This window comes from Dichomitus squalens (assembly GCF_000275845.1).
Source record: "Dichomitus squalens LYAD-421 SS1 unplaced genomic scaffold DICSQscaffold_22, whole genome shotgun sequence".
In the NCBI taxonomy this organism is placed as follows: Eukaryota; Fungi; Basidiomycota; class Agaricomycetes; order Polyporales; family Polyporaceae; genus Dichomitus; species Dichomitus squalens.
The window spans coordinates 318,674-334,609 of record NW_006766904.1 but is presented as its reverse complement, the minus strand read 5'-3'; the positions used below and the strand labels follow the sequence as shown (position 1 = coordinate 334,609).

General features: G+C 55.3%; 4 protein-coding genes across 4 annotated transcripts; all 4 read right to left on the bottom strand.

Annotated features, from left to right (window-relative positions):
* Positions 1–2,159: 2,159 nt before the first annotated feature.
* On the bottom strand, positions 2,160–5,200 carry DICSQDRAFT_155928 (uncharacterized protein). Its single transcript, XM_007367073.1, has 3 exons — positions 4,274–5,200; positions 4,106–4,210; positions 2,160–4,043 (listed from the first exon to the last, which is right to left on the bottom strand). The coding sequence occupies exons 1-3, from the start codon at positions 4,651–4,653 to the stop codon at positions 2,429–2,431; spliced, it is 2,100 nt and encodes a 699-aa protein (XP_007367135.1). The 5' UTR covers positions 4,654–5,200; the 3' UTR covers positions 2,160–2,428.
* A 1,335-nt stretch (positions 5,201–6,535) lies between these two features.
* DICSQDRAFT_63626 (WD40 repeat-like protein) lies at positions 6,536–7,745 on the bottom strand (the record flags this gene model as incomplete). The annotated part of the gene is made up of 2 exons (XM_007367072.1): positions 6,536–7,027; positions 7,095–7,745. The coding sequence occupies 2 exons, from the start codon at positions 7,743–7,745 to the stop codon at positions 6,536–6,538; spliced, it is 1,143 nt and encodes a 380-aa protein (XP_007367134.1).
* Positions 7,746–9,665: 1,920 nt separating this feature from the next.
* On the bottom strand, positions 9,666–11,356 carry DICSQDRAFT_155926 (uncharacterized protein). The gene is made up of 2 exons (XM_007367071.1): positions 11,229–11,356; positions 9,666–10,811 (listed from the first exon to the last, which is right to left on the bottom strand). The coding sequence occupies exons 1-2, from the start codon at positions 11,280–11,282 to the stop codon at positions 9,930–9,932; spliced, it is 936 nt and encodes a 311-aa protein (XP_007367133.1). The 5' UTR covers positions 11,283–11,356; the 3' UTR covers positions 9,666–9,929.
* Positions 11,357–11,510: 154 nt separating this feature from the next.
* DICSQDRAFT_107899 (cyanamide hydratase) lies at positions 11,511–12,664 on the bottom strand. The gene is made up of 5 exons (XM_007367070.1): positions 12,435–12,664; positions 12,064–12,371; positions 11,960–12,009; positions 11,889–11,901; positions 11,511–11,821 (listed from the first exon to the last, which is right to left on the bottom strand). The coding sequence occupies exons 1-5, from the start codon at positions 12,606–12,608 to the stop codon at positions 11,602–11,604; spliced, it is 765 nt and encodes a 254-aa protein (XP_007367132.1). The 5' UTR covers positions 12,609–12,664; the 3' UTR covers positions 11,511–11,601.
* Between the last annotated feature and the right edge of the window lie 3,272 nt (positions 12,665–15,936).

Sequence of the window (15,936 nt, the reverse complement as noted above, 5' to 3'; positions counted from 1 at the left end):
TCTGCTTCCGCGATATATTTTCCGCCCGTGTATCCTCCGAGTGTCCTACCACCGCCCCACACCAAAAATCGGAGGCAAGGTGCCGGATATCTGACAACATATACAGCTTGTTGCCCTGTGCTGCCTGGGCTTCTCAATATTACCCCATCTCGCAACTCCAACAATCTCGCGCAATGTAGAAAGTTGCGGCGTTCGATCGCTATTATTGCAAGCGTGTGCAATGCTACCAATACCAGGCAATACTGGCACGACGTTGCCAGTATTGCCTGGTATTTTCGGACATTGCCTGGTCTTCCAATCTGGTCAGCTATATTGCGCTAGGATGGAAACCAGACAAGGTGCGCCCAATATTGCTTATATGTTGCATGGTATTTCCGCAATTGCCTGAGGGGGTGCAGGCAGGTAATGTTCGGCAACATTTATACACTTTTGCTGATGGAGGAGCTTCCCCGCATTCTCGAGCGCTAGTACAAGGTCCCTCGCACATCCTCCTCACGACACCATCATGTACGGCCCCAGGGCGCTAGGAAGGCTCTCGAGGAGTTTGCCCTAGAGTGCGTGGAGGAGATTGTTGACCGAGAGCTCGAGCCATTGTGCACAGTACAGGAGGTATGCAAGCTTGTAACTAGGACAGCGTGCAACCGCGAGGGCGCCCTCCGACTTTGTCGGATTACCTTAACGGGGCGTCGGTATGTCACACAGGTCACCGAGCGGGGAGTCACGGGGGTGGATCCACCAGACGTTCAGGAGCGCGGAAAGTCCCGGTTTTTTCATTTCCGCTCAAAGCTCCGAACGTCTGGTCACGAGACTACACTTCTACAGCTCTTCGTGCGTATATTGAAGCCGACAACGCAAGTCATGAGGGGCATGTTGTCAAGGTCAGCACATGTATCCCGAGATCGCAGTGGTTGGACTCCAAGGAACGATGTCGCCTATCTCCAAGAAGCTGATACAAGCGCCCATATGATGCATATCGACCGGCCCTAAACACCAACAAACTAGCAGGGCCGCCTCACAAATTCTCCTCGTCTTGTCGTTCTTCTCCACCATTTGGTCGACCTGAAGAAGTCTCCAATTTCATCGATTGTCCAGAATGCCTTCCCGCGCTCTTCCTGATGTGTCATCGGATGAACATGATCATCGCTGGCTTGTCCGCTGCTGCTGCTCTTGTCCCCTTGCTATTCACTCCCAGCTCGACCTGCTCAGTCTACTGCGCATTTCATCGGGTCGGGAGTTGCTAATGAAGGGAATATCGACTTCTGTTGATCGGGCATTATTTCGGCCGTTCTTCGCGTTCACACGAGGTGACGACCTTACGAGGTGCCTGACATCCTTTCCATCCTGTATTACACCCGTCGTGCACTTCATCAATAAATATTTTTCACCCGTGCATATTCTCACTGCATGTCTAGTCCTGAAAGTGCCATAAGATACGCCTTCAGATCTGCAAGGACGGCTTCATGACTGCAATCACAGGTCGGCTCCACCGAAGAGTGTACACCACACCCATCAGATTGCGGCCTTCCTAGACAAAGTCATCCTCACAACTTGCCAGGCGTGCAAAGGACTATTCTGATACTTCCCCGAGCGGTGAGGCCCTATCACTTACCCGAATGTCAAGAAACCAAGCACGCTGTACGATCCATGTCGAAGGAAGATTCCGGTCACATCCCAATCTCTGTCGACAACAGCCATATACACAGGATCATGGTCTACCCACAAATCTGAGAATGTCGGATAGTGTATGTTGGCACTGTGGGCGATGTAAGTGACGAGCACGAACGACTTACATCCCATGACTGACATCCAAAGTTCGCACCCTGCCTTCGGTAGCCTGCCGCACTTCATTAGCTTTTGCAAGTCCTGGATACAAGCTCACGATCATCATGCTCTTCCCAATCGTACATGCATATACATTGCTCAGTGGCGCGATCCGAGTAATTTTGATGTTTATGACGACGACCACACTGCTCGGGCGGGCGTGCTGGTTTGCGTAGCGAACAGCCACAGTGACCGCACACGAGACCTATGTAAATAGTGTGCATGTTGTCTATGCATTGGGATACCGACACACGATCACATGCGCTGCAAGCCGCAGGTTGGCACAAAACACGGCGCACATTAACAGACGTGCGAGTTTTCATGAACACGCGACGATCGCAGGGGTGGACGTCAGAATCCACGATAGGACTCAGGATACAACTCAGAACACAGATCGTACAGGCCGACGCACCATAGTACACGAGGAGGGTGGGGAGGAACTAAGAGTACACAACAGCAACAACAGATGTCCGCCAAAGTCCGCGTATCGCCTAAGGGGAGAGGCCGCTGGCGAGAAAAGCCGCGGCATGGAGTGGTGACGATAGCAAACGTCAGGCGAAACGCACCGCTAGCACAGAAGTCCGTAAGCAAACCAACGCCGCACCGCTTAGACCAGCGACTCGCCCGACACCTCAGACAGCGCACGCGACACCTGCGACAAGCTAAGTTCCGCTCGAGCAGACCTTGGCGTCTTCGGCGTGCGTGGGCGCACCGGAGTCGCTGGCAGTGGCCGAGGTGTCGTAGCACTTGCACTGGTGGACCGAGTCGGCAAGGGGGACTCAGGCAAGGGCACCGGCTCCCAATGCGCATCCTCGAGCGAGATGGGCGTGCGAGGCAGGGCCGCACGGGGGATCCGTAGGCGGACGCCATCGGCGCGAGATTCGTAGGCAACCGAGGGCGTACGTAGCTGGGCAGTCATCGGTGTGCGGGCCTCACGGTCGAGCGGAGCGGTGCGCGGTGTTTGGGGCACGGGCGGGACGCCGGAAGTACGTGGGGTGCGAGGTCCGAACGCCACCGGTGTGCCGACAATGCGCGATTGACGCGCAGTTGTAGGCGTACGAGGCGTCTTGGGCAGTCCAGGCAGAACAGGGGGAGGGGCGATGGGTGTAGAGAAGATCTGGGCTTGGTTCACTGTTGCCTGCGACCGACGACGAGGAGTCGGCGGAGGGCCTGCACTTGGTGTACGGCTGCGGCCAGCAGGGGTCGTGGGCCGGCCGATGCTGCTTGCACGAGATCTGCCCCGACCCCCGGGAGTGGTGGGAGTTGCCACGGACTCGGCGCGCGATGAGCGACCTGACTTACGACGGACGAAACCCATAGCTCCCTCAGCACGAGAAGTACGAGCGGACTTGCGGCGGGTGACCATCGACGCGGCAGACTTGCGGAAGGGGTCAATGCTGTCAGCGCGCGAGCGACGCTTCTTTGAGATCACCGAGAACACGGCCTTCTTGCGGGGGCTGACGATCTCATCGAGATTGCGTGAGTTGCGGGACGACGCCCGGGAAGATTGGCGAGAGAGCGAGGCCATCGAGTCACGGCGTGCGGGAGGAGGAACAAACGCGAAAGCGTCCACTGCGTAGTCGTCCAACTGAGCGCGCCAGCCGGCGGGAGGCTCAATGGGCGTAATCAGCGGAAGGTCCGGCGAAGGTTGGCCATTACCCTGTTCAACGACAACGTCGTTAACGAAGCTGCCGATGGATGTTACACGAAGTCCGGGAGCGGCCTTGCGAGGGCGCGGAATGGGAAGTCCTTGGGGTGCCTGTTGCTCGAGAGACCGGCGGGACACGCTAACGATAGACATGCGGGGTGCTTCGAAGGGATCCTTGGGCACGAGAGGCTCGTCCGCGATCTTGAGCTTGTCAACGGAAGGGCGCGGGGTATGCGTCGGCGTGCTGTACGTCCCATACTTTGCACGTGAAACGGCGATATCAGCGAGCGTGGTGTCCGAATCAACGCTGTCAGCCTTGCTGGCCCTGTCGCCCGACTCAAGCTTGTCCTCGTTGAACGAAACAGCGGGAGTAATACGTTGTCCAATCCATGTCGCGTCGCTTGCTGGGCGCGGCGGTTTCGGTACTGCGTTGACAAAGGTCGCGCCGCCTCCGCTTCCGTCCCTGCGCCTGTTCCGGCGGCGGTAGACGACAAGAATAACAATCACGACGAGGATGACACCGACCGCTCCACTAACGCCGGATGCAATGATGATTGCCTTGCGGTAGTTGTTGCTAGTTCCCGTCCAACGCGCATCATTTAGACGATTCCAAGTGTGTCAACGTGAGGGACGTACCTTTGGCTGTCGAAACCAGCCGAGTTTGCGTCATTGTGTCTGTGGTCGCTCCCAGAGATGGCATTCGGGTTTGCAGAAGGCTGACCAGATGCAGTGGGAATCGCACTTGCCATGAATGACCGCCTCAGGACTGTATGGGGAAGGATTATGGAATTTCGGAAAGCTCACCTCGGCAAGAAAGGCGCAGATCCCGTCGTCTGCGTTGGCCCCACCGACCCCGCGCTGGGATCCGTGCCCCCTACATTGCCCAAATCCCCTCCATTCTGGTCAACGCCGCCATTGGGATCCGCCGTAGGTTCACCGGTGTTAGGGTCTGATGCGTTGCCCGCATTCGGATCGGTCGTAGTACCAGAAGTAGGGTCAGTCGTAGTGCCTGCGTTAAGATCGGTGCGGTCCGTAGACGTGGAATCTGTAGAAGTAGGATCCGTGGGGACCGGGTTCGTCGCGTTAGGATCTGTATTGTTCGAGTCCGTAACGTTGGGGTTCGTGGACGTTGAATCCGTAGGAGAGCCGGAGTCCAAAGGAGGGTTGGTGATAGGGTCGGACATGAGTATCGAGAGCCGTTAAGAGAAGCAAATCAAGCCGAGAGCAGACAAAGAAGAGAATGTGCACGAATTCGTCTGGTACCGGAAAGCGTGTAGAACAGGGAAAGCGACCTTCTGACCGCGTCCAGATGTCCGCGGGAAAAGGGGAATAAGATTAATAGAAAATAAGAGAGTCCGTGACGAAGGTGAAATGGACAGCTCGCTCTCGAGGGACAGGAGGGTCAAACTTGACGAGTCCTTCAAGCCCTCCACCGAACCGTGGGCAAGCCGCGCTGCGGGCGCAAAGAAAAACGGGGGATGGGACCGTGCGGAACGATTCCAAGACCAGCCCGAGAGGCGTAGCAGGGCTCACCAGGAGCAGTGAACAAACGAAGGGATAGAAGCCAACCTGAGGGCCTCCGGAGCCAGACGATCGACGACCTCGTCAAAGGTGCGCAAAGAGGCCAGCAGCCTGGACGAGCACTCTGACAGGCACTCGCACTGCGGTCACCGTACCCGGACCTCGTTCATCACGCTTGCCGGACAACCCATGATGAGCAGATCACGTCGGCCATGTTCGCTGAGCGGGAAACTATTTTGAAACGGCGTCGCCTATCTCGCATGAGCAATGATTACAACTGTGGCTGTGGGCGCCGACCCGCCGTGGAGGCGAGGCGACTCGACATTTGGTCAAGTCGTGCTAAGTAGACACCGGATGGCCTCGGTTTGATGAAGCCATCACCGGGCGGTGCATGTGGCGGGCGGGGTCGGGTCAAAAGTCGGTCCACATGGCGAACATCTTGAGGAGGTGCATTGTCAAAGCAGGGACTGTGAGCGACACGACGAGGTCAATCATTAGAGTATGCTGGTGGTTGTGATGCAAGAACAGTGTACGGGCGCTGATGAGTCCGATTCGAGGCTACTGGCACCCGGTGGACCCATATGCTCAAACACATGGTGTTCTTCAATATTTCTCCTCCCGATACAGTACCTTTCTTTCCAATCGGGCCGTTGTCCAGGATCTGTATGTGCAAATCTTGGTCGGATACAATGACCCACAACACCTAGCTGGCAAGCTGCTCGGCGATGCGATCAGACTCCCTGGCGGTCACCAACTCGGACCAGTTGTCCTCGCAATCAGAAGCTCGGATACGTAGTTGTCATGACTTCCCTCGGTGGAAAGCGAGGCAGCCGGAACGTTCTATGTTATCCATTCTACCCCGAAAGCACCCGGAGCGGCACCGTGATATCACCTAGATCAATCCCAAAGACCCGATGTCCTAGATATCTGTTCATTAAAGCGAAAATCTCGTACATAGTCTTCAACACATCCACCTACAATCAACTTCGTAGGCTACGATCCCCACAAACCGCCGACAACCACAACATAGGGAGATCACATCCGTAACATAGGGAGATCACATCCGTAACATAGGGAGATCACATCCGTATCAATGTCCCTGCCACGATAGTAAGCGTACACCACAGGAATACAGTAGTACAGCCATGTATCACGAACACTAGAGAACGCTACCCGAGAGACAGGGACTCAACGAGATGGAAGGAAGGAGAGAGACGGAGATTCATACACAAAGCACACGGAAAAACAACACTATGCCACGCCGAAATGGGGGAACAATGATACATCTTGGGGTGGACGGCTGCATCATACATCATAACTCGAGATCGGGTGACCTACCTTCTAGTACTATGCTGTCATCAAGGTATCGCGAACGGGCAGACTTTGGGCGCAAACGCCGTTAACCCTGACGGATGCAGAATCCGGCCCTGTGCGATCAGAAGATGTCAGTGACATCACGTCTCTGCTGAACCATTTCCGTGAAGTTCAGTACTCACCAAAAAGACAGTCTCTACAGCCTTTGGCGTCGATTAGTGCTTCCTCCGTCTACCGGATAGCGCAGGACTCGAACAAGCTCTTCTGCTTCGGCGCCTTGAACTTCCCCCACACGTCCCACACCTTCAACTGCGCTTCCTCCGGCACCGCGAGCACGATCCGGTGCCCATTCGGGCTCAGCACGCTCCCCGCGATGTTCTTCCTTGCGACGCTCACTGTCGTGACGTGCCGCATGAGGGGGAATTGGTGCACGACGATCGAGTTCGCCATGCGCGACTGCAGCGGGTCCACGCGGACCAAAGACGGCACCTCCGTCGGCTTGCCTGGCCCATGAGTGCTCAGCAGCTCATTGATGTGAGGCGAGAAGTGCAGCGAGGTGATCTGCGCATCGAACTCGAGCTTGTTGGGGCGCTCGGGCGGACGCGAGGAAGACTCGGGGCCGTGGTCATTCGCAATATCCCAGATACGGATGGTGCCGGTCTTGTCCGCGGCGGAGTCCCCTGAGACGAGGTACTTGCCGTACCATGGGCACCAGGCGAGTGCCTGCGGCAGCGGGTTAATGTGTCTCATGAGCCGTCGGCTGGCCGGGCGCAGGAAGGGAGGCACTCACCGTGATCGCGCCGGCGTGTTGCATTTTACGGCGACGCTGGACGAGCTCGCCCACCTCGAGAGGGACCCTGGGCTTGCGGACGTCCCACACGAGGATAAGGCCGTTTTGGTCCCCGCTAGCCACAGTGAACTTGTCGCGGTGCCAAGCCAGAGTAGTGATGCGCCCTTGGTGGCGGGTGACCTTCGTCGCCTGGTCCTTCAATTTAGCGGGGTCGGTCACCCGCGTGTCGTAGTGGCGCAGCGCGCCCTTCTCGTCGCCGACGGTCAGGGTCGTCCCATTGAAGATCATTGCGCTGGGGCCCTTCAGTTTCCACTGGATCGTTGGGCGCTTTGTCGTTAAGTCCCAAAGCTGCATGTGACCGTTCGAGGTGGCTAGCGCGACCGTGCTCGGCTGGTTCTCGCCCGCACACTGGACGAGGGAAAGGCTGCCCATACTATCGGTGATCTTGCACAATTGCTGCGCGACGCCCTCTGTATCAGCCATGCTCTTGTAGTAGACGCGGTTCCCGCGACCGAAAACAAGAGCGTTTGAATGAGACCATCCGATCGGCGAACCCGCCGTGGCGCCTGCGGCGTCCGTGGCGGGGGAAACGGAGTAGTCGATATTGTTCACGGATTTGAGAACATGAAATGCAGAGTGTTCCTTGAACATGGGGATGTCGCCGCCCGGGCCCATCGACTCGCGTTTCCTGCGGAGATCACTTGAGGAGGCGCTCCGAACAAGCGCGTGCCGGAACCCGTCGTCATCCATGGACATGGACGAAGCGCGCGATGATAGCGGGGCCGAGTGGAGGAATGACGAGGAGGCACTCAGACGTGGCCTTCGTGGACTTTGTTCGAGGCGTCTCGAGAGGTCCTGGCTGAACGAGCGTTCCAGACTGAGCCGTGTCTGGGATCCTCCTCGGGAAGGCCCAGCAGAGGGCTGTGGCGAGCTGGCGGTCAGCAGAGATCGATAGCGACGTGTCATCAGTATCACTAACCATGCTTGAGGATGCACCATCGTCGAAAGGAAGGGTGGGAAACCTTCGCAATCTCTTGCGGTCGGAGTCGTCGATGGACTCGATCGAATGAGTCCGTTTCCTGAACAACCACTGAGTCCATACGAGTATGAGACTGCATCCTAGAGATCACTGACCGATAGTAGGGGCTGTTTCTCAACGCCGACATCTTTGAGATCGCAGAAGACCGAGTATTGAAAGGATGGTGGTTGCAGTCCAATGAAGAGGACGCGAAAGAAGGTGCAGCGAAAGAAACGCGAACCTGGCCGCGTCTGGCGTGAGAAAGTCGGGTGGCAAGCGCGCGGGTAGTAGTACGGCCGCGGCAAACACCGCTGAAGCAACGTTCTCCCTCAATATCTGAACGCAATTGGGCATCCAGTATTTCACCTATACTCGGGGAACACAAGGATTCTTATCTTGAACAAAGCTGCAAAATGTATTGGTATGAGAACTTACCATTGTACTAGGGTTAGGTCTTATCAAGATCTGGTATTGAACGCGCCGTATCAGGTGACCGCGCAATGCAGTGTTCACCGGATTCTCAATTCAAAAGCAGTACTTAGGGGCAACGGAGACGAAGTGCATGTCGATCTGCCCCTACTGCTCATTATTCGATCACGATTCCTGTTTACTGCTTAATTATGAAGATCATTTCTTTGAGAGAGATACTACTCTCAGAAGAGTGATGTGCAGCGTGCGCGAAGAATTGTGGCTAAATGCGTTGTCCAGAAAGCAGCCCGTTGTAAGGGTGGCGGTCACCCTTAGCTGGCAGGATCAAGCCCGGTAATGTGCACATATACCCGCCGGTGGCTGAGAACGTAGATTCTCAGTAACTCTGCCTTTTGGCGTAATGGCTTCGACGGGCGGGCTCGGGCCACTTTACACCCGTTCATGTACAATTGTTTCGGTTCCCCTCTAGGCTATGGACTATCCATATGGTGTGTGATGACATTAACCCACGTCCAGAGATTCTGCTGAATAGCCTGTCAGGACAAAACCATATCCGGATGCTATCGCATTCACTCGCACTCATGGCTTTCTTTGCAATGTCTTCGCTCCGCCACCCTTTACTCCTGCCCCTTGTAGCTACAATTTTCAGAGCAAATTTCCGAATGAGATGGACTATCGCCGGACAAGCCCTCCAGCTGCGTGTACCTCCTGTCTGTTTATAGGGCAACTAACCACGACGCCCGTCGCCGCGGCCGACAGGACTTCAAGGTTCGGATCGCACCAACAAGGCCTCGCCCGACTCCTAGCTATATATTCCGGAACACTGACGCCTGAAGAGGCACGGACAGGAGGCTATCCAACAACTCTTTTCAGTGCCCGTGAGATCAGAGCCTTGGATTTAAGTAGGTTCGTGGGCGTTGCCAAGCTGTTCCCTTGGGCAGAATGAGGGCCCGTTCTGCGATCTGCACAAGGACAAGACACAGGGTAATTGGCTAACACCCCCTGCGCCAACAATCCGACCCTGAATTCTTTGGCTTCGTCAGCGATAGGTCACAAAACCGCCTGCAAGTTTACCTTACCTCTACGACCGACCACCCGATAACAGTGTGAACAGCACAGGCATCCAGGCCAAAGCCAATGCGATCAATAAGGGTATCCTTGCCACATAGACACTTCGCAGCGTTCAACAGGGCAAACAAGATGAATAGAAATCACCTATTATCTAAACGCAACACACACCCACGGGGTATACTACGTTACGAATAGCGACACGCAACGACGGACCGTCGCCGATACAAAGCATACTCAACAGCAGCAGCCACGAGTGCTCGCACCCTCCCACATTCACCCAACCTGATGAAGTACCGATTCTAAGCTCCGAAGAGCACTTAGAGAGCGGTGCCCAGGACCATGGCGGCAACGGCGACGATCGCGCCAGCGATGCCCGAGTTGGCGAAGATCGCGCGGGAGGCACCAGAGTCGGAGGCGCCACCAACGATACCGCCCGAGAGACCGGCAGCAGCCGCGACAGCGCCGCTGAGGAAGCTTGAGCCGCAAGTGCTCTGGACCGCCTGGTAGAGGGCTGACTGGCCGGAGAGGAGAACTGATGACGCGAGACCCGGCGCGTAGGGGGTCGACGATTCGAAAGAGATGTAAGACGTGATAACGTTGCGAGTGCACGTCTGGCAAAGGGAGTCCTTTGCAAGGCTGGGCTGGAGGAGGAGGAAGAGAACGTTGTTGTTCGCGATCGTGGTCGCGTTGGGTGCAACGGACGCGACAACCTGGGCGACGTCACGGCGCGCGTTGGCCGAGGAGCTAGAGACGGGGACGGAGATGGCCTTGGCGATGTTGTCGAGCACGGACGCGGACTGGGACGTGGTCGAGGCGATGGTGGAGACGCAGAAGTTCCCGCTGTCGTCTTTGGAACAGATCGCGTTCTTGAGGGGCGTGAGGGCATAGAGCACGTCGTAAGTCCTGATCACCTCGTTGTTCTGGTTCGTTGTAAGCTCGGGGGTGCAAGCCTGATAGAAGTCGGCGAGCTTCGAGCGGATGGTAGATTCCTCGCACGACGAGCTCGCGGCGCAGACAGCAGTAAGCGCGGTCTTGGCATCCGAGGCCGAGGGAGCGGTCGCGGTAGCGTTTGTAGTAGGCGCAAAGGCACCAGTGGCGGTGATCAGAGAAGACGTGCAGCTGGTGAGGGTAGTGTCTTTGTCGAACGTGTTGAAGAATGTCTCGCATGAAGAACTAATCCCGGAGGGAATGAGGGAGGCCTAAGGATCATTCGTCAGCCATTGCTACATAGACTGGTACCTGATAAAGAGAATGTGCAGGATGGACGCCGGGAGTAAGGGGCGGCATTAGATGCTCTCAGTGAAGATAGCATAATGTGTGCGAGAGCGGCTCGAGGGAAACCTCTACGCACTCCATCCAGATATAGGACTTCTACGGCGACAATGAACATCCGCTCAAGTAGCGAGAGCAAGACTAAGTCCACGTCCACGGCAGGATATATGCGATAGGGCCTGCCTGCACTCTAACCTAATCTATCCCAGGCAAGAACCCGTGCTCATACTTGCGATAGGGTCATTTCTCATAGTGTTCATCGGCACGACCCATATATCCTGCCCATGGCCTGGCACGCATTCCCTCATCCATTTCTTCCACAGCTGGCATGAAACAAAACTTACCTGCTGGGCCAAAGCGACCGAGGCGAAGATGGTGACTGCCGCAATAGTCTTCATGGCAAAGGGCTGTAGGATACGCAAGGAGCGGACGGTTTCTTTAAAGTCGACGACGACGGGGAGGGAAGAGAAGGATAGGCGTGCTGGACGGTCGAAGACGAGCGTGCAACTTGTTCAGCGTCGCTAGGACAACAAGCACAAACAAATGTTCGGGGGCTGCCGCCCGCATCTCCCAAACGGTCCTCGCTCGCCGCTACCGTCATGCTCCCCGGTCTAGACCGTATTGGCTTGTCCCCAGCTCAAGGCAGAAGCGTGGAGGGTTCTAGGTGATATGCTTTCGTAAAAGTTTGTGTTGTACAACATCCTGCGGCTGCCCTGCTCAATCGAATGGACGCATCACATCGTTTCCCCGTACATCCGTCGCAAAGTTACTCCGTACACCCTCCTTCCAGTTCGGCACCTCGAAAGAAGTCGTATGGCACCAGGGTTTGAGCGCGAGCTCTTTCTCAATCACACGGGCGAAATGCTCCGACCAGCCCTTCCGCGGGAACTTCGCGGTTGTGGTCTCAATCAGGCGTGCATGGATGAGATTCGCGCGACTGATGCAGATTATGCACGAGATTAGCAGGTGCACTGCAATGCGCTCCTCCAAGGTATGACACTTACATTCCAATGTTGTCTAAGGTGGGTATTGATCAGCCGTGCAAGACAGGCAAGGAAAGCCATTCAATGCGTACCCAGGATAGTCGACAACTGCAAGATTTGGCCGACCAAAGTGATGTTCCCACTGCAAGACTCCTGAGCCGAAGTCCCCACTCGGCAAACATTGTTGCTCACGCACCCTTTGACGAAGATGTCCTGATGCCTGATGATAGCATCGCACACACTATCCGCCTCGGCCTCCGGGCCTCCAAGCTGGAGGATGAGGTCGCGCGCCACGATCGCGCCCTTGAACTCGAACGACATGTGCGTCGTCGCGAGGAACTTCTCCGCCGTGCCGATGTCGTGCAGCAAGCACGACAGCGCGTACGTCTCTACCGCCGTCTGGTTCTCGTTAAATTTCCATTCGGGGAAGTGCGTCTTCACGAGCGCAGAGCCGTAGACGAAGACGCGATTGCTGTGGTTAAAGGTCTGCTCATCAAGCTCTTTCTACGCGGAAAGGTCAGTATACGTGCTTGCGGAGGGTCCGCGCGGTCAGTTCGGAAGACTTACTTGCGCGAACGCATGCACTTCCCTGACGAGAGGGGTGTCGGGCAGTGGGAAGTCTTCAACAGTGAAGAGATCCTGCTTTGGGTTCGGGCCAGAAGCGGTCGGATGGTCCTTGAAGAGAACCTCGGGATCTCTTGTCACAGGAGCGAATCCGTACTTCTCCCAATCTGACGGCATGGCAATGAAAGCTGTATGTTTGACGTCTGAGGAGGGCGTCGAGCTGGATAGTGCGCTCAGTGGTGAGAAACAGCCATCTGCGCACGTCTTATAACGCGAAGAATGGCTAGCGTCTGTCCGAAGAGTGTGGGGTCAAAGCCTCGGCTCTCCGAGCTGAGTGGGCCGGGTGCTTGAGTGACCCAGAACTGCGAACGCACCAGTCCGCGATTCCCGAGCGGATGCGCTTGCAAAGCACGCCGTGCGACTGTTCTTCTAGCGACGGTCAGCTGAGCTGCTGTACACGTATGCACATGGGAGATCTGACAAAGACGAGGGTCGTGATAATTGTACGAAGCGCGAGCCTTCGCTCTTCCCCGACGTCGACTCCTGTCGCGTGCTACTCCTTGATTGCAAGCTCCTGAGGTGCAGCGTCATGCCGCTTGCTAGCAGTGTGTGCTGTTCTACATAGCTGTATTTTGTGGTTCATCGATAGTCTCCGCTGACAAGTCCAGGATCGTGGCTGTCACCCGTATCAGCATGACTCGGATGCACAGGTTCTATATGGGTGAGAACCTTCTCTACACAGCCCTGGCAAGCACTGATACTTAGTGCATCTTGCCTTGAAGCTGCGTACCACCTACCCTCGGTTGTCGACGGTCCCGCCCACCTTTCTAGGTATCAGGACCATCCAAGCTCCCAATATCGCTCGAAATGTCTCGATGCAAGCTTCCAGTCGAGCGCTGTGAGCAAATTGTTGATTTATGCAATTTTCCTCATCGGGAATTCGTCAATAAGCCGGCAACGCGGCGACCAAGCACATATGCCACTTTGCGGGCTTGTGCTCTGACTTGCAAAGCCTGGTACCCCCGTAGTCGCCTAAACCTTCTTCGGATCGTCGAGCTCAGCACTGAACGCCAAGTTGACCTACTCATACGCACGCTCACGGCGCAGCCGTTCCTTGCCGACCTCGTTATTGAATTGGAGCATTATCGGCCGCCAGGAAGCCTGAATAACTACCTATCACGGTCGCCTCTACCACAAATCCTGCAAAACTGTCGTTCTTTGGTATTCCCCCTACTCAAGAGTCACCATATCACTTATACACGCTCCCTGCCATTCTTCGCGCATATCACGAGGTTGGAGATTGCTATCGATGGACATACGATCAGCACTTTGCTGCATCTAATATGGTCCTTCCCCGACATCCAGCACCTGCTCCTGAAGTGGTCTTATAGCAGAGAGTATAGCACAGCAGTCTCGGAAATCTATAGGAGGAAGTTGGGCGAGATGCGTCCTCCATCATGCTGCAAATATCTGGAATACCTCAATGTATGTGACATCCCCAGGCCGCTAAATTCCGTGGGTCGAGCAACTCACCGTTGTTCCTGAACACAGCTACGGGGTATGCCAACAGGCATGCTCCCTCCGACAGTCTTTGGGTACTCTGTCACCCATCTTGAGATTCAGAGTCAAGTCGACGATAGCCATACCGGTGGGTGCGAGCACTCGAGCGCCGTATGCATATTGATACTGACTTGTGTTTGACAGAGGCTGACCGCTGGGCATTTGTAGCGTCCCTTCCTCTTCTCCAGTCGATTTCCTTGTCCTTCTTGTTGTCAATCGAGCTCGACGAGCCGAACGAAGTGAAAGAGTGGTTGAAGTTCTCTATCAGCCATGCCATTCTCGCCAGCGTTCGCGCGTTTACCGCATTTCGTTCTTTCGAGCTGGCCCCACGTACAAACATGGTCAGACCCTTCCACGATACTCCAGGCGTGCCAGAGGCGAACCCGGGCCGAGAAGTATGCTACTGCGCAGTCACCCGACTTGATACGCTCGATCGGCTCTTTGCCAGGGCTCACCTGACAGACATCCTCGAACGTTTTCCACGTCTCGAAGTCTTTCACTTGACCCTGTTCGATGCGCAAGAGAATGAGAGCTGGTGGATGGATGAACTCGGGAAAAGAATGCGGGGCTTTTCGCAGGTCTTACGGCTTCACGTAACTCGTCCCTTCGAAACTGACGACGAATTTGGTAAGCTGAAATGAGCACTGTCCGTCGCTGTCGAGACAAGGCTTAAGAATTTGTAGAATTTTGCGGATGGCGGGAGGATGTTCCTAGCTCCACTACCGCCAGCGTCCAATCTCAAGAAAAGACGGGAGGAGGCGACCAGAGCGGAGACAAAGGTGATGATCCCACCGATGTCCCTATCTGATGAATATCATGACGTGCCACGGCGTTAACACAAGGCTACAGTCGAGACACGTACACCATCGTAATCACCGTACAAACCCAATACGCAGTGGAGAGAGGAGACGGTACCGATCCTGGATATTGAACGTAGAAACAAAACTCAGTTCTCATTTATGCTCGGAGCTACTATATCAGTCGTCTCTGTCGGAACCAACGGACGCTGATACTATACTATCAGGTTACGCTGCGGTGCATGGTTATTATTTCCGAACGCAGAAAACGATGCAAGCAAGAAAAGTGTAGTGTTAGGCTAGGACGGAGGCATAGCTGCCCTTGAAGCTTGATTCCCGGCATATCTGCCGTGAACACATTGTGAGATATAAGAGTCGCTCTCAAGGTAACCTGGGAAGGGGGCAGCAATATCGGAAGACAACCCAAACGAGGTACCAACTAGATGGACTTGCGTTATTGGGCGAGTATTCATTAATTATTTCTCATGCCACTGGGTGGCGCGGCGACATTGGCTGTCTGGAGAGCCATCGCTGGGTGTTGAAGCTTATATACAACTGGGAATCAACGCTATGGCAGGATTGTCATGCTTGATCGGTTCTGAGGGCGAGGATAGCTAGGCAAGCCTTGACTTGAACATGATGTCCTGGAAGCGAACCATTAATATTCACCGACGCCACCTCCACCTGATCCTCAGCCTGACTATCCCACAGGAGCAGTTGAGCGAGATCGACGGCCACACATAACAGTATTGTTCCAGAGGAGACCCGATCCAATCGCCCGACAGGCAATATATACGGGTACCAGTTGATGCAATGCGTTTGGTCTCATGGAGTAAAGGTGGGGGGTCTAAGGGCGGTAGATCGACTGACCTATCGGATTGCCATGAAATAGACATCAATGTTACGAGGCGCACGACCCGGTGGACGCAGAGATAATCGAGATAGCACGTCCACATTCGCTTTCGGAGGGACCGGAACCAACGATGGACGTCAACGCTGCAATGCATTTCTAGATCGTTACAACATTTTGTTTGACTGCCTTCTACCATCCGTACAACACGACGATACAACCTATAAGAACCCTGGATATATGCTGGGGATATACAAGACATGGGCCCTAGAGCTCTGTGCGCGTGATCGTCAATCAA

Excerpts from the sequence above, each read along its gene's own strand:
- DICSQDRAFT_155928 (XM_007367073.1), bottom strand. The coding sequence starts at position 4,653 with ATGTCCGACCCTATCACCAACCCTCCTTTGGACTCCGGCTCTCCTACG. Across the intron at positions 4,211-4,273 it reads TCTGCGCCTTTCTTGCCGAG|TGCGATTCCCACTGCATCTG; the intron begins GTGAGCTTTCCG and ends ATTCATGGCAAG. Across the intron at positions 4,044-4,105 it reads GCTGGTTTCGACAGCCAAAG|CAACAACTACCGCAAGGCAA; the intron begins GTACGTCCCTCA and ends GACGGGAACTAG.
- DICSQDRAFT_155926 (XM_007367071.1), bottom strand. The coding sequence starts at position 11,282 with ATGAAGACTATTGCGGCAGTCACCATCTTCGCCTCGGTCGCTTTGGCC. Across the intron at positions 10,812-11,228 it reads CGGTCGCTTTGGCCCAGCAG|GCCTCCCTCATTCCCTCCGG; the intron begins GTAAGTTTTGTT and ends AATGATCCTTAG.
- DICSQDRAFT_107899 (XM_007367070.1), bottom strand. The coding sequence starts at position 12,608 with ATGCCGTCAGATTGGGAGAAGTACGGATTCGCTCCTGTGACAAGAGAT. Across the intron at positions 12,372-12,434 it reads AAGTGCATGCGTTCGCGCAA|AAAGAGCTTGATGAGCAGAC; the intron begins GTAAGTCTTCCG and ends CTTTCCGCGTAG. Across the intron at positions 12,010-12,063 it reads CAGGACATCTTCGTCAAAGG|TGGGAACATCACTTTGGTCG; the intron begins GTGCGTGAGCAA and ends GGAGTCTTGCAG.